Source organism: Mercenaria mercenaria, chromosome 2 (assembly GCF_021730395.1).
Source record: "Mercenaria mercenaria strain notata chromosome 2, MADL_Memer_1, whole genome shotgun sequence".
Lineage (NCBI taxonomy): Eukaryota > Metazoa > Mollusca > Bivalvia > Venerida > Veneridae > Mercenaria > Mercenaria mercenaria.
The window spans coordinates 52,692,692-52,717,932 of NC_069362.1; the positions used below are offsets into that span (position 1 = coordinate 52,692,692).

The 25,241-nt window shown below is 36.2% G+C and overlaps 1 protein-coding gene across 1 annotated transcript in view; it reads left to right on the forward strand.

Annotated features, from left to right (window-relative positions):
• The window catches only part of LOC123563973 (peroxisomal membrane protein PMP34-like), a 58,161-nt gene extending 33,680 nt beyond the window's left edge, over positions 1–24,481 (forward strand). Inside the window, exons 6-8 of the mRNA XM_053525901.1 lie at positions 3,122–3,270; positions 23,081–23,179; positions 24,416–24,481. Coding sequence (XP_053381876.1) covers positions 3,122–3,270; positions 23,081–23,179; positions 24,416–24,481 — 314 coding nt within the window. The remainder of the gene's footprint in view (positions 1–3,121; positions 3,271–23,080; positions 23,180–24,415) is intronic.
• The last annotated feature ends 760 nt before the right edge of the window (positions 24,482–25,241 follow it).

Sequence of the window (25,241 nt, forward strand, 5' to 3'; positions counted from 1 at the left end):
TCTTTCATGATTCTCATTTCTTACTTTTGGAATTCTCATTTCATACTGTTGGAATATCTTTCATGATTCTCATTTCTTACTTTTGGAATTCTCATTTCATACTGTTAGAGCATCTTTCATGATTCTCATTTCATACTGTTGGAACATCTTTCATGATTTTCATTTCTTACTTTTGGAATTCTCATTTCTTACTGTTGGAACATCATTCATGATTTTCATTTCTTACTTTTGGAATTCTCATTTCATACTGTTAGAACATCTTTCTTGATTCTCATTTCTTACTTTTGGAATTCTCATTTCATGCTGTTAGAACATCTTTCATGATTCTCATTTCTTTCTTTTGGAATTCTCATTTCATACTGTTAGAATATCTGTCATGATTCTTATTTCGTACTGTTGGAATTCTCATTTCATACTGTTAGAATATCTTTCATGATTCTCATTTCTTACTTTTGGAATTCTCATTTCATACTGTTGGAATATCTTTCATGATTCTCATTTCTTACTTTTGGAATTCTCATTTCATACTGTTGGAATATCTTTCATGATTCTCATTTCTTACTTTTGGAATTCTCATTTCATACTGTTGGAATATCTTTCATGATTCTCATTTCTTACTTTTGGAATTCTCATTTCATACTGTTAGAGCATCTTTCATGATTCTCATTTTGTACTGTTGGAACATCTTTCATGATTCTCATTTCTTACTTTTGAAATTCTCATTTCATACTGTTGGAATATCTTTCATGATTCTCATTTCTTACTTTTGGAATTCTCATTTCATACTGTTGGAATATCTTTCATGATTCTCATTTCTTATTTTTGGAATTCTCATTTCTTACTGTTGGAATATCTTTCATGATTCTCATTTCTTACTTTTGGAATTCTCATTTCATACTGTTAGAGCATCTTTCATGATTCTCATTTCGTACTGTTGGAACATCTTTCATGATTCTCATTTCTTACTGTTGGAACATCTTTCATGATTCTCATTTCTTACTTTTGAAATTCTCATTTCATACTGTTGGAACATCATTCATGATTTTCATTTCTTACTTTTGGAATTCTCATTTCATACTGTTAGAACATCTTTCTTGATTCTCATTTCTTACTTTTGGAATTCTCATTTCATGCTGTTAGAACATCTTTCATGATTCTCATTTCTTTCTTTTGGAATTCTCATTTCATACTGTTAGAATATCTGTCATGATTCTTATTTCGTACTGTTGGAATTCTCATTTCATACTGTTAGAATATCTTTCATGATTCTCATTTCTTACTTTTGGAATTCTCATTTCATACTGTTGGAATATCTTTCATGATTCTCATTTCTTACTTTTGGAATTCTCATTTCATACTGTTGGAATATCTTTCATGATTCTCATTTCTTACTTTTGGAATTCTCATTTCATACTGTTGGAATATCTTTCATGATTCTCATTTCTTACTTTTGGAATTCTCATTTCATACTGTTAGAGCATCTTTCATGATTCTCATTTCGTACTGTTGGAACATCTTTCATGATTCTCATTTCTTACTTTTGAAATTCTCATTTCATACTGTTGGAATATCTTTCATGATTCTCATTTCTTACTTTTGGAATTCTCATTTCATACTGTTGGAATATCTTTCATGATTCTCATTTCTTATTTTTGGAATTCTCATTTCTTACTGTTGGAATATCTTTCATGATTCTCATTTCTTACTTTTGGAATTCTCATTTCATACTGTTAGAGCATCTTTCATAATTCTCATTTCGTACTGTTGGAACATCTTTCATGATTCTCATTTCTTACTGTTGGAACATCTTTCATGATTCTCATTTCTTACTTTTGAAATTCTCATTTCATACTGTTGGAATATCTTTCATGATTCTCATTTCTTACTTTTGGAATTCTCATTTCATACTGTTGGAATATCTTTCATGATTCTCATTTCTTACTTTTGGAATTCTCATTTCATACTGTTAGAATATCTTTCATGATTCTCATTTCTTACTTTTGGAATTCTCATTTCTTACTGTTGGAATATCTTTCCTGATTCACATTTGGTACTGTTGGAACATCTTTCATGATTTTCATTTCTTACTTTTGGAATTCTCATTTCATATTGTTGGAACATCTTTCCTGATACTCATTTCTTACAGTTGAACATCTTTCATGATTCTCACTTCTTAAACTAGGAAATATTTTCATGATTCTCATTTCTCACTGTCATTTCCTACTGTTGGAACATGTTTCATGATTCTCATTTCATACTGTTGGACCAGGTTTCCTGATTCTCATTCCTAACTGTTGGAACATCTTTCTGATTTCTTACAGTTGGAACATATTTCCAAATCCACATTCTTACTGTTTGAACATCTATCCTGATTCACATTTCTTACAGTTTGAACATATTCAGTGATTCTCATTTCTTACAGTTGGAACAGCTTTCATAATTCTCATTTCTTACAGTTGGAACATCTTTCTGATTTCTTACAGTTGGAACATATTTCCAAATCCACTTTCCAAATCCACATTCTTACTGTTGGAACATCTTTCCTGATTCACAATTCTTACAGTTTGAACATATTCAGTGATTCTCATTTCTTACAGTTGGAACAGCTTTCATAATTCTCATTTCTTACTATAGGAATATCTTTCATGATTCTCATTTCTTACAGTTGAAACATCTTTCCTAATTCTCATTTCTTACAGTTGGAACATTTTTCCTGATACTCATTTCTTACAGTTGAATAAAATCATTGTTTGAAGTTCAGATGCAAAGGAATTATATCACGAGGGTGCAGCCAGAGTGATAAAATAATATGTGTGTGAATGACAGGCAATGATTTTATGCTTGAGAAAATTACTATTTGCGATATATTATTTTGATTCTATTATGATATGAAAGATAATTATCTACATCCTTGGTGACATTCATCATGTATTTGCCTGTTTTATGTGGTTTATTTTCCAGCATGCCACTATGAGGTTTGACACTGTGATGCAATAATTGTGACATACTTACAGTGATTTTGTTGCATAATAACACACTGTTTCAGTCTTTATAGTTCAATAATAGATACAAAAGGTTGTGTTAGAATAAATAATACAATTTGGCATTCACAATACTTCAGATTGTCTTAGAAAGATAGTGAAAAATGAAGGTGTTTTTGCACTATGGAATGGTACTAAACCTTCACTGATTCTGACCAGTAATCCAGCCATACAGTTCATGGTGTATGAAACAGTCAAACGCTACTTCCAGAAAAAATTACACCAAAATGTGAGTACAGATTTAGGAATATGTCTCAAATGATCAGACAGACCCATATGCTATATTTTAGTTTATATAAATTATTAGCTCACCTGTCACATAGTGACAAGGTGAGCTTTTGTGATCACCCATCGTCCGTCCGTCCGTGCGTTCGTGTGTGCGTAAACTTTTGCTTGTGACCACTCCAGAGGTCACATTTTGCACGGGATCTTTATGAAAGTTGGTCAGAATGTTCACCTTGATGATATCTAGGTCAAGTTCGAAACTGGGTCACGTGCGGTCAAAAACTAGGTCAGTAGGTCTAAAAATAGAAAAACCTTGTGACCTCTCTAGAGGCCATATATTTCACAAGATCTTCATGAAAATTAGTCAGAATGTTCAACTTGATGATATCTAGGTCAAGTTCGAAACTGGGTCACGTGCCATCAGAAACTAGGTCAGTAGGTCTAAAAATAGAAAAACCTTGTGACCTCTCTAGAGGCCATTTATTTCATGAGATCTTCATGAAAATTGGTCAGAATGTTCACCTTGATGATATCTAGGTCAAGTTCGAAAGTGGGTCATGTGCCATTAAAAACTAGGTCAGTAGGTCAAATAATAGAAAAACCTTGTGACCTCTCTAGAGGCCATATTTTTCATGGGATCTGTATGAAAGTTGGTCTGAATGTTCATCTTGATGATATCTAGGTCAAGTTCGAAAGTGGGTCACGTGCCATCAAAAACTAGGTCAGTAGGTCAAATAATAGAAAAACCTTGTGACCTCTCTAAAGGCCATATTTTTCAAGGGATCTGTATGAAAGTTGGTCTGAATGTTCATCTTGATGATATATAGGTCAAGTTCGAAACAGGGTCATGTGCGGTCAAAAACTAGGTCAGTAGGTCTAAAAATAGAAAAACCTTGTGACCTCTCTAGAGGCCATACCCTTGAATGGATCTTCATGAAAATTGGTCAGAATGTTCACCTTGATGATATCTAGGTCAAGTTTGAAACTGGGTCACTTGCCTTAAAAAACTAGGTCAGTAGGTCAAATAATAAAAAAACCTTGTGACCTCTAGAAGGCCATACTTTTCATGGGATCTGTATGAAAGTTGGTCTGAATGTTCATCTTGATGATATCTAGGTCAAGTTTGAAACTGGGTCAACTGCGGTCAAAAACTAGGTCAGTAGGTTTAAAATTAGAAAAATCTTTTGACCTCTCTAGAGGCCATATTTTTCAATGGATCTTCATGAAAATTGATCTGAATGTTCACCTTGATGATATCTAGGTCAGTTTCGACACTTGGTCACATGCGGTCAAAAACTAGGCCAGTAGGCATAAATATAGAAAAACCTTGTGACCTCTCTAGAGGCCATATTTTACATGAGATCTTCATGAAAATTAGTGAGAATGTTCACCTTGATGATATCTAGGTAAAGTTCAAAACAGGGTCACGTACCTTCGAAAACTAGGTCAATAGGTCAAATAATAGTAAAACCTTGTGACCTCTCTAGAGACCATATTTTTCAATGGATCTTCATGAAAATTGGTCAGAATTTTTATCTTGATAATATCTAGGACAAGTTCAAAACTGGGTCACATGAGCTTAAAAAGTAGGTCACTATGTCAAATAATAGAAAAAACGACATCATACTCAAAACTGGGTCATGGGGAACAGGTGAGCGATTCAGGACCATCATGGTCCTCTTGTTTTGATTCTATTATGTCTTTCATTGTCAAATTTATCAAATATGATAGAACTGTTTCTTCGCGCATGCATGGCGCCAAATGGTAGGTTGTAACGCTCCTTTGTTTATACACACCAGGACCGGAAGTGGTAATATGTCTTGCGGAAGATGATGGCGAATTATTCTGCAAAGTGAATAATCAACTGAGTATGTGTGTAAATTAATCAAGACAGTTATGCTATGTGACATTTCGTTTTAAACATGCTGTTAAGTAAAATATTTGATCAAATTTGAAAGCGCTGTTTCTAGATGCATGCATGGGGATCAGATCATGTCAACATGACGTCAACATAATATCGTTGTGATGATTTAAGCATTTCCTAGTTATATTAGAATATTAAATCAATACCGGTGTAACAGCCCAGTTTTTCCCCCACTCAAACAACCATTTTTATGCCCCCAAAGGGAGGCATATAGTTTTTGAACCATCTGTCAGTCTGTCGGTCTGTCAGTCTGTCCGCAATTTTCGTGTCCGGTCCATATCTTTGTCGTCGATGGATGGATTTTCAAATAACTTCGCATGAATGTGTACCGCAGTAAGACGACATGTCAAGCGCAAGACCCAGGTCCGTAGCTCAGAGGTCAAGGTCACACTTAGACGTTAAAGGTCATTTTTCATGATAGTGCATTTGTGTCCGGTCCATATCTTTGTCATCCATGGATGGATTTTCAAATAACTTGGCATGAATTTGTACCACAGTAAGACGACTTGTCGCGCGCAAGACCCAGGTTCGTAGCTCAAAGGTCAAGGTCACACTTAGACGTTAAAGGTCATTTTTAGCTCACCTGTCACATAGTGACAAGGTGAGCTTTTGTGATCACGCAGCGTCCGTCGTCCGTCGTCCGTGCGTCCGTCCGTCAGTCCGTCCGTAAACTTTTGCTTGTGACCACTCTAGAGGTCACATTTTTTGCGGGATCTTTATGAAAGTTGGTCAGAATGTTCATCTTGATGATATCTAGGTCAAGTTCGAAACTGGGTCACGTGCCATCAAAAACTAGGTCAGTAGGTCCAAAAATAGAAAAACCTTGTGACCTCTCTAGAGGCCATATATTTCACAAGATCTTCATGAAAATTGGTCAGAATGTTCACCTTGATGATATCTAGATCAAGTTCGAAACTGGGTCACGTGCGTTCAAAAACTAGGTCAGTAGGTCTAAAAATAGAAAAACCTTGTGACCTCTCTAGAGGCCATATATTTCACAAGATCTTCATGAAAATTGGTCAGAACGTTCATCTTGATGATATCTAGGTCAAGTTCCAAACTGGGTCACGTGCCATCAAAAACTAGGTCAGTAGGTCAAATAATAGAAAAACCTTGTGACCTCTCTAAAGGCCATATTTTTCATGGGATCTGTATGAAAGTTGGTCTGAATGTTCATCTTGATGATATCTAGGTCAAGTTCGAAACTGGGTCATGTGCGATCAAAAACTAGGTCAGTAGATTTAAAAATAGAAAAACCTTGTGACCTCTCTAGAGGCCATATATTTCATGAGATCTTCATGAAAATTGGTCAGAATGCTCACCTTTATGATATCTAGGTCAAGTTCGAAAGTGGGTCACGTGCCTTCAAAAACTAGGTCAGTAGGACAAATAATAGAAAAACCTTGTGACCTCTCTAGAGGCCATATTTTTCATGGGATCTGTATGAAAGTTGGTCTGAATGTTCATCTTGATGATATCTAGGTCAGGTTTGAAAGTGGGTCACGTGCCATCAAAAACTAGGTCAGTAGGTCAATTAATAGAAAAACCTTGTGATCTTTCTAAAGGCCATATTTTTCATGGGATCTGTATGAAAGTTGGTCTGAATGTTCATCTTGATGATATCTAGATCAAGTTCGAAACAGAATCATGTGCGGTCAAAAACTAGGTCAGTAGGTCAAATAATAGAAAAACTCTGTGACCTCTCTAAAGGCCATATTTTTCATGGGATCTGTATGAAAGTTGGTCTGAATGTTCATCTTGATGATATCTAGGTCAAGTTCAAAACAGGGTCATGTGCGGTCAAAAACTAGGTCAGTAGGTCTAAAAATAGAAAAACCTTGTGACCTCTCTAGAGGCCATACTTGTGAATGGATCTCCATAAAAATTGGTCAGAATGTTCCTCTTGATGATATCTAGGTCAAATTCGAAAGTGGGTCACGTGCCTTCAAAAATTAAGTCAGTAGGTCAAATAATGAAAAAACGTTGTGACCTCTCTAGAGGGCATATTTTTCATGGGATCTGTATGAAAGTTGGTCTGAATGTTTATCTTGATGATATATAGGTCAAGTTTGAAACTGGGTCAACTGCGATCAAAAACTAGGTCAGTAGGTCTTGAAATAGAAAAACCTTGTGACCTCTCTAGAGGCCATACCCTTGAATGAATCTTCATGAAAATTGGTCAGAATGTTCACCTTGATGATATCTAGGTCAAGTTTGAAACTGGGTCACGTGCCTTAAAAAACTAGGTCAGTAGGTCAAATAATAAAAAAACCTTGTGACCTCTCTAGAGGCCATACTTTTCATGGGATCTAAATTTGGTCTGAATGTTAATCTTGATGATATCTAGGCCAAGTTTGAAACTGGGTCAACTGCGGTCAAAAACTAGGTCAGTAGGTATAAAAATAAAAAAACCTTGTTACCTCTCTAGAGGCCATATTTTTCATGAGATCTTCATGAAAATTAGTGAAAATGTTCACCTTCATGATATCTAGGTAAAATTCAGAACAGGGTCACATGCCTTCGAAAACTAGGTCAATAGGTCAAATAATAGAAAAACCTTGTGACCTCTCTAGAGACCATATTTTTCAATGGATCCTTATGAAAATTGGTCAGAATTTTTATCTTGATAATATCTAGGTCATGTTCAAAACTGGGTCACATGAGCTCAAAAACTAGGTCACTGTGTCAAATAATAGAAAAAACGACGTCATACTCAAAACTGGGTCATGTGGGAAGAGGTGAGCGATTCAGGACCATCATGGTCCTCTTGTTCATGATAGTGCATTCGTGTCCGGTCCATATCTTTGTCATCCATGGATGGATTTTCAAATAACTTGGCATGAATGTGTACCACAGTAAGACGACGTGTCGCGCGCAAGACCCAGGTCCGTAGCTCAAAGGTCAAGGTCACACTTAGACGTTAAAGGTCATATTTCATGATAGTGCATTGATGGGCGTGTCCGGTCCATATCTTTGTCATTCATGCATGGATTTTCAAATTATTGGGCATGAATGTGTACCACAGTAAGACGACGTGTCGCGCGCAAGACCCAGGTCCGTAGGTCAAAGGTCCTAAACTCTAACATCGGCCATAACTATTCATTCAAAGTGCCACTGGGGGCATGTGTCATCCTATGGAGACAGCACTTGTTTTTAGCTCACCTGTCACAAAGTGACAAGGTGAGCTTTTGTGATCGCGCAGCGTCCGTCGTCCGTCCGACAGTCCGTCTGTAAACTTTTGCTTGTGACCACTCTAGAGGTCACATTTTTCATGGGATCTTTATGAAAATTGGTCAGAATGTTCACCTTGATGATATCTAGGTCAAGTTTGAAACTGGGTCACGTGCGGTCAAAAACTAGGTCAGTAGGTCTAAAAATAGAAAAACCTTGTGACCTCTCTAGAGGCCAAATATTTCACAAGATCTTCATGAAAATTGGTCAGAATGTTCATCTTGATTATATCTAGGTCAAGTTCGAAACTGGGTCACGTGCTTTCAAAAACTAGGTCAGTAGGTCAAATAATAGAAAAACCTTGTGACCTCTCTATAGGCCATATTTTTCATGGGATCTGTATGAAATTTGGTCTGAATGTTCATCTTGATGATATCTAGGTCAAATTCGAAATTGGGTCACGTGCGTTCAAAAACTAGGTCAGTAGGTCGAAAAATAGAAAAACCTTGTGACCTCTCTAGAGGCCATACTTATGAATGGATCTTCATAAAAGTTGGTCAGAATGTTCATCTTGATGATATCTAGATCAAATTCCAAACTGGATCACGTGCCATCTAAAGTAGGTCAGTATGTCAAATAATGAAAAAACCTTGTGACCTCTCTAGAGGCCATATTTTTCATGGGATCTGTATGAAAGTTGGTCTGAATGTTTATCTTGATGATATATAGGTCTAGTTTGAAACTGAGTCAACTGCGATCAAAAACTAGGTCAGTAGGTCTTAAAATAGAAAAACGTTGTGACCTCTCTAGAGGCCATACCCTTGAATGGATCTTCATGAAAATTGGTCAGAATGTTCACCTTGATGATATCTAGTTAAATTTTGAAACTGGGTCACGTGCCATCTAAAACTAAGTCAGTAGGTCAAATAATAAAAAAACCTTGTGACCTCTCTGGGGTCTATACTTTTCATGGGATCTGTATGAAAGTTTGTCTGAATGTTCATCTTGATGATTTCTAGGTCAGGTTTGAAACTGGGTCAGCTGCGGTCAAAAGCTAGGTCAGTAGGTCTAAAATTAGAAAAATCTTTTGACCTCTCTAGAGGCCATATTTTTCAATGGATCTTCATGAAAATTGGTCTGAATGTTCACCTTGATGATATCTAGGTCAGTTTCGAAACTGGGTCACGTGCGTTCAAAAACTAGGCCAGTAGGAATAAAAACAGAAAAACCTTGTGACCTCTCTAGAGGCCATATTTTTCATGAGATCTTTATGAAATTTAGTGAGAATGTTCACCTTGATGATATCTAGGTCAAGTTCAAAACAGGGTCACGTATCTTCGAAAACTAGGTCAATTGGTCAAATAATGGAAAAACCTTGTGACCTCTCTAGAGGTCATATTTTTCAATGGATCTTCATGAAAATTGGTCAGAATTTTTATATTGATGATATCTAGGTCAAGTTCAAAACTGGGTCACATGAGCTCAAAAACTAGGTCAGTATGTCAAATAATAGAAAAAACGATGTCATACTCAAAACTGGGTCATGTGGGAACAGGTGAGCGATTCAGGACCATCATGGTCCTCTTGTTAGATTTTTCTCCTCTGGTTACGCCTTCCTAGTTTTTGTACACAAAAAAGAGAAACAAATAACCAGTTTGTTTTTCCCCCCAAGTTAATTTTTCCTCCTAGTTAGTTTTTATGCCCCTGAAGGGAGGCATATAGTTTTTTAACCGTCTGTCGGTCTGTCAGTCTGTCGGTCTGTCCGCAATTTTCGTGTCCGGTCCATATCTTTGTCATCCATGGATGGATTTTCAAATAACTTGGCATGAATGTGTACCACAGTAAGACGACGTGTCGCGCGCAAGACCCAGGTCCGTAGCTCAAAGGTCAAGGTCACACTTAGACGTTAAAGGTCATTTTTCATGATAGTGCATTCGTGTCCGATCCATATCTTTGTCATCCATGGATGGATTTTCAAATAATTTGGCATGAATGTGTACCACAGTAAGACGACATGTCTCGCGCAAGACCCAGGTCCGTAGCTCAAAGGTCAAGGTCACACTTAGACGTTAAAGGTCATTTTTCATGATAGTGCATTCGTGTTCGGTCCATATCTTTGTCATCCATGGATGGATTTTCAAATAACTTGGCATGAATGTGTACCACAGTAAGACGACGTGTCGCGCGCAAGACCCAGGTCCGTAGCTCAAAGGTCAAGGTCACACTTAGACGTTAAAGGTCATTTTTCATGATAGTGCATTCGTGTCCGATCCATATCTTTGTCATCCATGGATGGATTTTCAAATAATTTGGCATGAATGTGTACCACAGTAAGACGACATGTCTCGCGCAAGACCCAGGTCCGTAGCTTAAAGGTCAAGGTCACACTTAGACGTTAAAGGTCATTTTTCATGATAGTGCATTCGTGTTCGGTCCATATCTTTGTCATCCATGGATGGATTTTCAAATAACTTGGCATGAATGTGTACCACAGTAAGACGTGTCATGCGCAAGACCCAGGTCCGTAGCTCAAAGGTCAAGGTCACACTTAGACGTTAAAGGTCATATTTCATGATAGTGCATTGATGGGCGTGTCCGGTCCATATCTTTGTCATTCATGCATGGATTTTAAAAATTATTGGGCATGAATGTGTACCACAGTAAAACGATGTGTCGCGCGCAAGACCCAGGTCCGTAGGTCAAAGGTCCTAAACTCTAACATCGGCCATAACTATTCATTCAAAGCGCCATCGGAGGCATGTGTCATCCTATGGAGACAGCTCTTGTTTCTACTTAGGTTTTATACACAAATGGGGGAAAAATAAATCAGTTGATTGTCTTCCAACTTCAGAATGTATTACGCAGACGTGCAAATACATACATATTAGGGGGGAAAGAAGCAACTATTCAGTTTCTTCCCCCTTCATCGTGTATTATTCAGATTTGCAGATACATGCACACTAGAGGGGGAATGAACCAACCAGTTTATTCTCCCTTCACCTTGTATTATTCAGACATGCAAATGTGACCAGTTCTATATTTTAGATATATTTTATTATGAAAATCATTAAAATAACATTAAGTCATTATTTTATCAGAGTGCCCTTACCTTTCTACAGTTTATTACTTATCTAGAAATAATTATAGCTAAACATATGTGCATTTATTTGGTCTGCTACTTCAAAAGATATTCCAGACAGAATTTGATATGGTAATAATTTAATTAGTAAGTGTTAATTAGTATCAGAAAGTAATAAGCCACTGGAGTAGACAAGTACTGGTCAAGTTTTAATGTATGCATGTGTGATATGATTGGTTGAAATATGATGCATGTGTGATGTGATTGGTTGAAGTATGAAGTGGGCGTGAATGAAAATGTTGCAGAGTTTGGAGGGAAAGTTGAAAGAAGTCAGTTTGGAGTTGGAGTTAGATTTAGGTTTTTGTTTTAGGCACCACAGTCAAAAATTAGTCAAAATTGATATTTTAATATTTTAGGCAAGAAATACTTTGGAAACTTTGAGAATAATAAATTATGATGTACTATGAATTGATAAATTGGAATTATTGAAGTGATATAACATTATTATTTAGAATGGAATAAAAGAATATTAGAACTCTACCACTTGTTTAATAGTAGCTAATTTCCCCGAGAAATGGACCCCGGTTACATAATGGTGTGAGAATCAAAAGGGTAGAAAATTTGAAATGTGGAAATTCAGAGTGAAATGCAGAAAAATGGAATTATATTACTTGTGACAAAACTTAAAACTGGATAAATGAAAGATGCCGCAATTAGGCCGAAATGTGAAAATGGACTCGATAACTGCACCAAAGTTTGAAAATGGAGAAAATGCGAAATTCTTTTTAGAAAAATTTGAACTTGTAGCAAATGCTAATTCGTGGAATAATGAACAAAAATGTATTCAAATGTGTTTAGCTTTGCCAAAGGGTGCTGAAACATGGTACATGAACTTAACAGCTGAAGTGAAAAATGACTTTGAAAAGTTAAAACAGGCCTTTACCAGTAGATATGCTAATTTGGACAGTAGAACAAGTCTGTACACTAGATACGTAAATTCAAAGCAGGGGAGTAGAACAGTACAGGATTATGTAGAATCGGTAACTAGTCTGGGACGTGATCTCGGAAAAAGTGAGAGTGACATATTAGACAAGGCCATTCATGGTTTGCAGATGGAAATACGAAAGTTTGTGATTTTGAGGGAAGTAAAAACATTGGATGAGTTAGTGAAAAGTGCCAAGATGGCAGAAAGTTCAGAAAATGAGGACAAAACACTAAGTGACAGTGACCAGGCAGATGATAATGTGCAAGTGAATAGGTCCAGCGATATCAGACAGCCATATAGGAGGGATAATCAGGGTCCGCAGTGCAGAAGAAGATTTCATGGGCGAGAGAAGCTAGACAACCAGAAGTGCAGACATTGTGGTAGGTGTGGTCATTTGTCTTTAAGGTGTAGGTTCAAAAATGCCAGATGTTACAAATGCAATCAAATTGGTCATATTGCTAGGACTCATTCTGTCTTTAATAGATAGGGACTCGCGCCTGTCCCACAAAATTTTGGGGATGGGCATACTAAGGGAAAAAGTAAAATTAATGCTGAAAATAGTAATATTGGAAAGGCATACAAAATTGGGGAAGAGAAAAATTTGATAGATGTAAGATTGGGGAATTTTTCAACATCAGCTATGGTTGATAGTGGTGCTTCTATATGCTGTTTGACATATGAAATGTTTAAAAGAAGTGGCCTTTACAAAAATTATAGTTTGATGAAGTCTGACATAAAGAGTGCAGAATCAGTAGATGGTACATCAATGCAAATTATGGGAAAAGTAACTGTTCCTATGACTATCTGTAGACTTACCTTGACTCAAACATTTTATGTTTTCAAAAAGCTGAATCAGCCAGTCATACTAGGAAGAGATTTTCTTAAAGACCAGAAAGCTTGGGTTGATTTTGGTGAAGATATTTTGAAAATACAAGAAGGTCTTATAGTAGTCAAGATGTTTTCCTCTAAACATAAGTCGAGTCTGGCCCGTCTTGTTAACAGAATCAGTGTTCCACCTCAGTCAGTGAGCATTACTAAGGTGAAGGTCAAAGGTCAAAGTCAAAATGGTTTATCTGTTATTCAGCCAATTAGAAGCTTGCCAAGTAAGAATCAAGTTATCGGGGCAAGATCAGTGTCAAATGTGCAAAATAACACAACTTTCATACAAGTTATGAACCCGACTAATGAATGGGTACACTTGAGGCAAAATGAACCAGTAGCTAGGGTAGAGAAACTCAGTCATTGTGACATCATGAACACTGATGATACTTCAGAATATAAATATGAGAACGAAATGAATGTTCAGTGTGACAGATCTGATGCCGAGTATATTGAAATAGCTAGGTCCATAGGCATAGATTTGACAAATTCTGATTTGACTGAGGAACAAAAGCACAAATTGCTAGTTTTTCTAGGTAAAAACAGAGATGTTTTTGCAACATGCACTGCTGAACTAGGTCATACTAAGTTATTTCCTCATACAATTGATACTGGGGATGCCCCTCCTGTTAGGAAACGTCCGTATAGAATGACGCCTGAGCAGAAAAAGGAAATTGAGCGTCAGACTGAAGACATGGAAAAGCATGGCATTATAAGTCCTTCATGTACTCCATGGCAAAGTCCCATTGTGTTGGTTAAGAAAAGTTCTGGGGAATACAGATTTGCAGTCGATTACAGGGCCGTCAACAAGCTCACAAAACCATTACACTTTCCTATTACACATTTTCAAGATGTAATAGATGCTTTAGGTGAATCTAAGTCTTCCTTATATACAGTATTAGATATGGCCCAAGGATTCTTTCAAATTTCCTTAGATCCAGCCACTAAAGACCGCACAGGTTTTGTTTCTCATCAAGGAGTCTGGGAATTCAACAGATTATCTTTTGGGTTAATTAACAGTAGTTCGGCCTTTAGCACAGTTATGCACGAGGTACTTAGAGGTATAAATTACAAATACGCTCTTGTGTACATTGATGACTGCTTAATTTTCAGTCAAAACTTTGACGAACATCTTGAGCATTTATCAGAAGTATTCAATAGATTCAGACAAGCCAATTTACGTCTGAAACCAAGTAAATGTACCTTTGCGGCAAAGGAGGTCAAATTTCTGGGTCATTGTTTCACCAGACAAGGTATTGGGGTTGATAAAGATAAGGTGACCGCAGTCACAAATTTTCCTGTCCCCACAGATCAGACCACTGTACGCTCCTTCTGCGGATTGATTAACTACTACAGAAGGTTCATAAAAGATGCTAGCAGGATTGCAATTTCCTTTGTCTTAGGTCAGAAAGATGAACAGGGACGCGAGCATGTAGTTTCATATGGGGGTAGATCTTTACGCCCAGCAGAGAAAAACTGGGGTATATTTGATTTAGAAGGGTTAGCTCTAGTCGAAGGTATCAGGCACTATCATACTTATCTAGCAGACCGCAAGTTCACAGTTGTTACAGATCACATTGCACTAAAATCTTTAAGGGACAATAAAGCCAGTGGTAGGTTAGGCAGGTGGGCAGTATACTTGCAGGGCTATCAATATGAGGTTGTTTATAAGGCGGGTAAGCTTCACTCAAATGCGGATGCTTTGTCGCGCAGGAATTATGAAGATGAACCTATTTCTGAGGGCAGTGATAAAGATGCAGACAATATACTCATTAACCCACAGGTTTGCTCTGTAGATACTGACTGTCCAGTTGTGATCGAATATACACTTGAATACACGGAACCTAAGGTAGTTGACATTAACTCGGTAACAACTAAGTGTGATAAGAACAGATTGTCTGAAATGATAAATGCTGTAGATGCCTACAATGATATAAATCCGACTGAGTTCATGAAAGAAATCAGCAATTTAACAGTGGAACAACTTCGGATAGATCAGATGGCAGACAAAGATTTTGTACCATTGTTTGAATACAAAGAAAATGGGAAGGTACCGGATGATAGGGAAGCCGCTCGTAGGCTTGTGGCTGAGGCGCAGTTTTACGAGATTGATGACGGCATTCTCTATCATTTGTATCAGCCCAGATCAAAAGGACACAGGTGGATAGACGTCAAAAAGCAGTTAGCTGTACCACACAAATACAGGGATACAGTATTGAAACAATACCATGACGCATTGACAGGTGGACATTATGGCATTGAGAAGTCATATGAGGCGATAAGGACCAAATTCTTCTGGCCGTCCATGTACAGAGACATCAAGCTGTATTGCCAGTCCTGCGAACCATGTCAGATGTCCAAGCGCTACATCCATCAGCGAAGAGCACAGTTACAGCCATTGCCAGTAGGAGATGTTTTGTCCAGACTTCATATGGATATTTTAGGACCACTGCCGAAAACAGATGAAGGCTACAAATATGTACTCCTTATTGTTGATTCTTTTTCCAAGTGGTGTGAAGCATTTCCCTTAGCAGACATGGAAGCCAAAACTGTTGCCTGGAAGTTGTATGATGAAATCATATGTCGATACGGCTGTCCAACTTCAATTTTGACAGACAGAGGAGCCAACTTTATGTCCAAGCTGATGAAAGAATTATGTAGTATTTTCAAAATCAGCAAGATCAACACCAGTAGTTACCATCCTGCAACAAATTCATCTGCTGAAAGGATGAACTCCGTGATTCTGCAAAAGCTCAGGGTGTACTGCAACAAGAAACAGACAAATTGGGCTCAGCTTCTACCCAGCATCATGATGAGTTACAGAGTTAGTCCAGCTGTTGATTCCACAGGCTACTCACCATATTACATAATGTTTGGGAGAGAATGCAGACTACCTCTGGACACAGCCCTCATACCCACGACCACTGCAGGTACAACACATGAACAGCACCTTAGACGTATCATAGAGAATCAGACAGTGTGCAGAGAGCTGGTGAGAGAAAATACTCTGAAAGCACAAGAGAAGTACAAGAAATACTACGACAAGAAGGCTAAAACTCCCGACTTTAATGTCCATGACAATGTGTGGCTGTATAATCCAAGGACAGAGCCAGGATTATCTCCGAAATTGACACAGCGGTGGACCGGACCATTCTACATAGCTGAAAAACTCGGTGAAGTCAATTATCGACTCAGAAATTTAGAAACACACAAAGCTATCAAGAGTGTGGTCCATGCAAACAGACTAAAACCCTACTTCAACCCAGCACTGAGACCAACAAACATCCCAGAGGCATTAAGGGGTCAGAACGTAGTGGAGCTGCAAACTGAAGAAGATGAAGACAGACAAGAAAATATTTCCCAGGATACTATGACGGCAGATTCACACAACCCAGGAAATGATGCCAACATGGATAGCTGGGAACTTGACAGAATCCTGCAGGCAAGCCATTACAAAGGCAGATTGGTATACAAAGCAAGGTACAGAGATGAAGAAGGAAAAGCAAGAACACTGTGGCATTATGACGAGGACTTGCCAGAGGATGTGAGGAAAGAATTCCACATCAAATACACATTTTCTGGTAAAGTGCGCAAGCGTCCACATATTGAGTAAAGCGATAAATTTGCCTGTAGATAAAGAATTATATGAAATTCAGTGTAAATATGAAACAAAGCATTCTTAAGCCAGAGAAGAGAAAGTAACTTTAGGGTTCTAAGTTGAAGTTATGTTGATACCCTGATCACTGCAATTACTAAATAAGGCATTGCGTTAAATAATTTAAGTTGGTTGTAAAGAATTTTGTGTGTCATGTATGACTAAATTCAAAATTATATGTACATATTTTTTTTCATTTGGCTATTTTTGTTTGGAACTTACTATACAGGCATATCTAAATTAAACTATGACCTTTCTTGTTATTTTCAGCTTTGTTTTCCTTTTTAGTGTAAGCATTATGTGATACCCAAGATACTGTTATAGGCTACAAATTTTGAGAAACCAAAGGAAGGTTTATAAGAAAATATGAGAAATAGGTACCTATACATATTGAGAAATGAAAGGGGATAGCTGTTTAAAGCAATATTTTGTATGTGCTATCTTAAACATTCTATCTAAAAGGGAGATTTGTAGATTTATGCTTGGGGATAAGTAAAGGGGTAAAAAGACAATGAGTAGAAGTTATTTGGAGCATAAGAACCAGGTTACAAGGAGTGATTTCAGCAGTACACTTAATCATGATTCTACATTATCCAGATTATTGTAAATCTAGTGATTTTCCAGTATAGATACCTCTTTGTTTCGTTTTGGAAGAGAACACTTTAATATTGGGGATTGCTATATTTATTAATTTGTATGAGTTTGAAAATTCAAACTTTTAGTACTTATTCTTCTTGTAAATAGTCAAATGTTTTTAATTGTAATGTAAGTCACAGTACATTGACTCAAAATGTCAGTATATGCAGATTATAAAAAGTAAATTGTTCTGATAAAGAGAATTCTTTATTAAACAATGTTTTAAAATGGCATTTTTGAGTCTAGACTTTGAAACATTGATCACATCCTACAAAAAGTGTATTTAAATAAAAATGTGTGATAGTGTATATACATGTCTATTCATGAACAGTGAGCAGTGACAGTGCAAGGACAGTGCAGAGCTGGAAAATGACTAAGAAATGTGGCACAAATATTTAATTGCATATAACAGTGCATGAAAACGTATCTTCAGCTGTATTTTATTGTCTAAGACTACTTTAAGTTGCGAAAGATACGCAAAATTATGAAAAATATGATTTCAAGTTGAATATTTTCTTTTATCACAATTTAATTGCCGTCGTATTATTGAACTGTGATCATCATATTTGATCTATAACATTTGTGTGTAGTATAATATGTTTTCTTTTGCATATATCTTAAATTTCAGTATGATGAAATTTGTTGTTTCATTGTGTTGAAGGTTATTATTCAGATGTTATTTAACATTAATAAATTTGCAGGAGCAAATTCAGTGAGAGAGGGAGAAAATGTGACCAGTTCTATATTTTAGATATATTTTATTATGAAAATCATTAAAATAACATTAAGTCATTATTTTATCAGAGTGCCCTTACCTTTCTTCAGTTTATTACTTATCTAGAAATAATTATAGCTAAACATATGTGCATTTGATTTGGTCTGCTACTTCAAAAGATATTCCAGACAGAATTTGATATGGTAATAATTTAATTAGTAAGTGTTAATTAGTATCAGAAAGTAATAAGCCACTGGAGTAGACAAGTACTGGTCAAGTTTTAATGTATGCATGTGTGATATGATTGGTTGAAATATGATGCATGTGTGATGTGATTGGTTGAAGTATGAAGTGGGCGTGAATGAAAATGTTGCAGAGTTTGGAGGGAAAGTTGAAAGAAGTCAGTTTGGAGTTGGAGTTAGATTTAGGTTTTTGTTTTAGGCACCACAGTCAAAAATTAGTCAAAATTGATATTTTAATATTTTAGGCAAGAAATACTTTGGAAACTTTGAGAATAATAAATTATGATGTACTATGAATTGATAAATTGGAATTATTGAAGTGATATAACATTATTATTTAGAATGGAATAAAAGAATATTAGAACTCTACCACTTGTTTAATAGTAGCTAATTTCCCCGAGAAATGGACCCCGGTTACACAAATACAAACATACTAGGGAGAAAAGAAGCAACTAGTCAGATTTTCCCCCTTCATCGTGTATTATTCAGACATGTAGATACATGTACAATAGGAGGGAAAGAATCAATAAACTAGTTTCTTCCCCCTTCAACGTGTATTATTCAGACATGCAGGTACATGCATACGAGGGGGAAATAACCAACTAGTGGGTTTCTTCCCCCTGGCCTTCACTGTGTATTATTCAGACATGCAGATACATGCACATGAGGGGGAAAAGAACCAACTAGTCAGTTTCTTCTCCCTGGCCTTCACTGTGTATTATTCAGACATGCAGATACATATACATGAGGGGGGAAAGAACCAACTAGTCAGTTTCTTCCCCCTGGCCTTCACCATGTATTATTCAGACAAGCAGATACATGCACATGAGGGGAGAATGAACCAACTAGTCAGTTTCTTCCCCTTTACTGTGTTTTATTCAGACAGGCAGATACATACATACTAGTGGGGAAAGAACCAACCCCTTTACTGTGTATTATTCAGACATACAGAAACATGCACATGAGGGGGAAAAGAACCAACTAGTCAATTTCTTCCCCCTGGCCTTCACTGTGTATTATTCAGACAAGCAGATACATGCACACAAGGGTGGGGGGAATGAACCAACTAGTCAGTTTCTTCCCCTTCACTGTGTTTTATTCAGACATGCAGATACATACATACTAGGGGGGAAAGAACCAAAGAACCAACCTCTTTATTGTGTATTATTCAGACATGCAGATACATGCACAAGAAGGGGAAAAGAACCAACTAGTCAGTTTCTTCCCCCAGCCCTTTTTTTACGCCGATTTTGGGGCCGAAATTCAGCCCCATTCCCCTGGCAAAATAATATACTTTTATCCCCATCTGCACTAAAAAATTCCCCAATTGCAAGTCATTTTTATCAGCGAAAATTTCCACCGCCGATGGATTAATAGGTCTGAATGTATGTGCGTTCTAAACACCGCTTCTAGAAACGCCGCAATCGGAACATCTCAGATATTACCGTTAGCGTCGGTCATCGGGAATTTCCCTTTCCAAAGAAAAGCCTTTCCAGAATTTCTGATTCGCGGATAGATTTATCTACAACAATCCGATTTGCGGATATATTTATCTAATAACAAGCCGATTCTCGGAAGTAATGAACGAAAAAATCTGGAAATATTGTTAAGTCGAACGGCTCACAAATAATTTGCGCGATCGTGAAATGATTTCAGTCGCGGTCGCGTTCGTTTCAATCGACGCGAAGATTTCAATCGCGTTCATTTCAGTCTACGCGTAAACATTTCGGTCGGCCCAACATTTCACTCTACGGGTAAACATTTCGGTCGGCCCAACATTTCACTCCTTCGTTAAATTTCAGTGAAAAGATTGAGATACAAATGAACTAAAGCAGTTTGTTTGGTTCTTTCACTTGTTACATTGGGTAACACAGGATGAATTTTTTAAAGCACCTCCCAAGTGCTTCCAAACAAAGTGCTAATCATACCTTTAGGTGGTATTTTCACTATACAGTAATATGTATGGACTAGCTTGTAAATTGAGATTTATATATAATGCAATTAAAAGCATTGAAAAAGCTTTTTATAAGTCATAAAATAAAAAAGGACAACTCTATTTTTGATAAATGACCTTATATTAGTTTGAAATACAAAGGTCAAAAATAAAGAACTAAATATTAGTGCTTTAGGAACATCTAAGTAGTGGAAAATGCCCATTAAAGGGAGATAATTCAAAAATTGCAAACTATTAAAGGAATAATTTCATACATTGAACAATTACTTTAGCTATGAAATTGTTCTTGAAAAATGATTTAAACATTTTAATGACAAGATTAAAAACTATTTTTGATTCAATGTAATATTAGGATGAAATGGTTCAAGGGCAAATTGCTTGGTTAAAGTATAAAATGAAACAGAGATTTTAAAAAAACAATGGCTTCTAATTCTGGCACTTTAGGGTATGAAATGGTCCCAAGATTTTGCAATTGGCTTAAGTCATGGCTAAAAGTGTGAAACAGCCAGGGAAGGCCTTGATCTTACTCAATCTGTGTTTTTGTTTTTTTATATATAAAAAAAATTCCCCAATTTGGTATTTTACGACGCAAATTTCCCCTTCTGAAAGGACCCGCCACCCTTCCCCAAAACCATAAAAAAAGGGCTGCCCCCCCCCCCCCCCATCCCCCTTCACTGTGTATTATTCAGACAGGCAGATACATGCACATGAGGGGGGAAATAACCAACTAGAAAGATTTTTTCCTCATCACCATGTATTATTCAGATATGTAGATACATGCACACTAGGTGGGAAAGAACTAACTAGTCAGTTTCTCCCCCCTTGCTTTTTATCATTGGAAAAATTCTTATGTACTTTCAGGAATTGAGTTGATTTCTATATTCTATCACTGGAACAATATGTACTTTCAGGAATTGAGTTGATTTCTATATTCTAACACTTGAACAATATGTACTTTCAGGCATTGAGTTGATTTCTATATTCTATCACTGGAAAAATTCTTATATACTTTCAGGAATTGAATTGATTTCTATATCCTAACACTGGAACAATATGTACTTCCAGTGATTTCTATATTCTAACACTGGAACAATATGTACTTTCAGGAATTGAGTTGATTTCTATATTCTAACACTGGAACAATATGTACTTTCAGGCATTGAGGTGATTTCTATATTCTAACACTGGAACAGTATGTACTTTCAGGCATTGAGGTGATTTCTATATTCTGTTACTGGAACAATATGTACTTTCAGGCATTGAGGTGATTTCTATATTCTAACACTGGAACAGTATGTACTTTCGGTGATTTCTATATTCTATCACTGGAACAATAGTACTTTCAGGAATTGAGTTGATTTCTACACCTCTGCACTTTAAAAACACACCACTCAGAAAATGGGTCATAAAATTTTATTTTATACGACAATTCCATTATTTTTATGTGATTACATAAATTCATTATCTGGTACACAAACAAGGAAAATTTAACAAAAATCGGTTAACAAAAACTGTTCATTTCGTCCTATTAAACAACACCACCCTCCAAGTCAAAATTCACAGACGACCAGTATTTTATTAGAGATCACGAATTTATCAGTTTTATATTATTTGACAACTCACATGTACAGTGCACATGCAAAACGTGCTAAACGTCTTACCTGTGCATAATAAGTCACGGATGAGTGGTTTTGAATAAATATAATTTTAATTAAGCGACAAGTGACTAGTGTATTGGAAAAAGACATTTGTTATCATTTAAATTAATATTGGAAGACTTTATGCGTGAAATAAGTAATAAAAAATCTCAAAATTCTATTTTGTCAATTTTGAAACTGAGGGGTACCAGATATAAACATCTTAAATAAGTAGTTTTTATTTATAGATCTTTTTCATTTTTGCATATCTTATGGAAGAGATATTGAGATTACTATATAATGCAAGAATGAATAAATTGGTCCACTCAGAAAGTGTAATTTGTGTATTTATTAAGTGGTGCGTTTTTAAAGTGCGGAGGTGTATATTCTAACACTGGAACAATATGTACTTCCAGGCATTGAGGTGATTTCTATATTCTGTTACTGGAACAATATGTACTTTCAGGCATTGAGGTGATTTCTATATTCTATCACTGGAACAATATGTACTTTCAGGAATTGAGGTGATTTCAATTTTCTATCACTGGAACAATATGTACTTTCAGAAATTGAACAGATTTGAGCAATAGTTATGTGCTTTCAGGAATTTAGTTGAATCCTATATTTCATTGTTGGAGCAATACTTGCGTACTTTCAGGAAATGCACAGTTTACTTTATTTCATCATTGGAACAAAACTTCTGTACTTTCAGAGATTGAACAGATTTCTATATTTAATCAATGGAGTAATATTTCATGAACTTTCAGAAATTGAATTGATTCTTAAAGTTCATTTTCAGAGAAATACTTTTAATTATATATTTCCAGGAACTGGAAGGATTGCTATATTTTATCATTGGAGCAGTACTTAATGTACTTTCAGGAATTGAGTGTACTTTAATAATGTTTTAAAACTGGAGCTTTTTTTGCAATTTCAGGAATTGAGTGGACTTCTATATTTTATCATTGGAGCAATATCAAAGACAGTAGCTACAGTGGTCACGTATCCATTACAGATACTACAGTCCAGACAGAGGGTGAGGGTGAAGTTTTCTACATTTATTATGTGTACTGCTTATTGTATCACATTATATGTAACCTCATTGCACAAAGTAAAAAAATGCATGGTCATAAAGAAGCACTTGTCTGCTTTTGTGCTGAGATGACAGTATTACTCATTTTTAATGAAAACATTAATAATATGTTATGTATCATTCTACATGTTTGTTCAAACAATACTAAAGAAAAAGTCGCTTTTATATTTTCAACAAATTTTCAGTTTGTACTTACAATAATTTTTTTTTGAATTACTTCCCTTTTATGTTACTATAAATAGCTTATTTTGAAACTTTTTTATTATTGGCCGTAGGGAAAAACCGAGACCACTTTTCTGTGGTACAACATGGATGGTACCTCCAATTTTAAGGTGTACATACCTATACCTGATAAGGATTTTTTTGTAGACCTTGATTTTTTTTTTTGTGGACTTAGATTTGTTTTTTGAAGTTTTCCTTTTGTTGTTCCAGTCCTTTGGGGCTACAACAGTCAAGTTCTTAAAATTTTGCTCCAATCCTATGATGTAAGCCTTCGGGCATATATTGCCCCGCATGGCGGCGCTCTTGTTGTTTTATAATGTTTTACTTTTACCTCTATCTATATGCTTTACGTAGTCATTCTATTTGAATCAATATCTTCCTCTTTGAAAAATTATGTCACCCAACATTCTGGTTGAGACATATTGCTCTAGGTCTAGCCATCTATCTGTCAGTCTGTCCTTCCATCAGTCTGTCACAGATTCATGGTCGCCTTCAAATATGTCATACAGTGAGATCAGAGGTCAAATAGTCAGGTTTTCATGTCTGTTTCGTTTCCTGTAACTGCCTCAAATGATTTTCAAATAACACAGCACAAATGTTTGCCCTTATTTTATGACATGCAGAACACAACTTTCTGTCATGTTGGTACAGATTCATAACCTATCCCTTTGTGTTATGAGTATTACAGATGAATTTCAATCAGCAGCTTCAGCCAGTGAAAGATTCTATTTTCTTGCATATAATTCTAAGAAGCATTTTCAGGGGGCATGTGTCACACAATTTTGCCCCCATTCTTGTTTAGTTTGGGGTCTGACAAGTATCCAGGACCTGTTAAAGGTACCATATTTTTAGCAGAAAAAAAAAGATAGAAAAATGTACATCAGAGGTTTGAACATTTCAGTATTGCAGGTGATGACCATCCTATATGTTACTTACTTGGTCATGTTTTGTTTTCAGGCTGGTTACAACAAAGAGAATCAAACAAAGAGCATGGTTCAAGCTTTCCAGGATATCTTGGGGTAATTTTTCATTATGCTCTTACCTAATATACTGGTTCAGTGCCTAAATTCGGACAGTGCTTAAATATTCGGACACCGTTTTAAAATGCTTTACGATCATGATTTTTTACTGAAATGAACAGGATCGACGCAAACGAAAGCTTTGATGACCAGCTGTCAACAACAGTGTACGAATATAAGCTTTTCCAGAGAAAACTACTTTCAAATATCCGCACCGCATAAAGTAAACATTGTGTGTGTTGGGGGATGACGTCATACAGCGCGCGCCTGTTATTTGAGGTGCGATGAGGTACTAATTAAATAAGAAAAAAATTCTTCCTATTGCAGACGACTCTTTTTGTTTGCTGATCGGAACTGATTTAAAAACATGTTTTAGAATTCTGTACTACCCTCAGTATTTATTTAAAAGATTTAACCAATTTCTGTTATATATCAATTAATCCAATAGAGAAAAAAATGCCAGCATTTTGCAGACGAGGGAAGCAATTTATTAGATAAAATCGTCGCAGTGACGTACGTGTCATTCATAATGATCCCCATAGTTGTGTCAAAATGTATAACGACAGTGACAGAATCTACATGTAAGAAAGAATAATTTTAAACATTAATTTTTGCTCAGATAAATTCTATTATATTATTGTTATATTTGGCAATTATACAAAGTTAGAAACCAGCCCATATGATCACGTGATGAACAGGTAATAAAATTTAATTTGGACGGAGGTGTTTGTATATGTTTACAGGACTGTATTTGACTGCTTTAT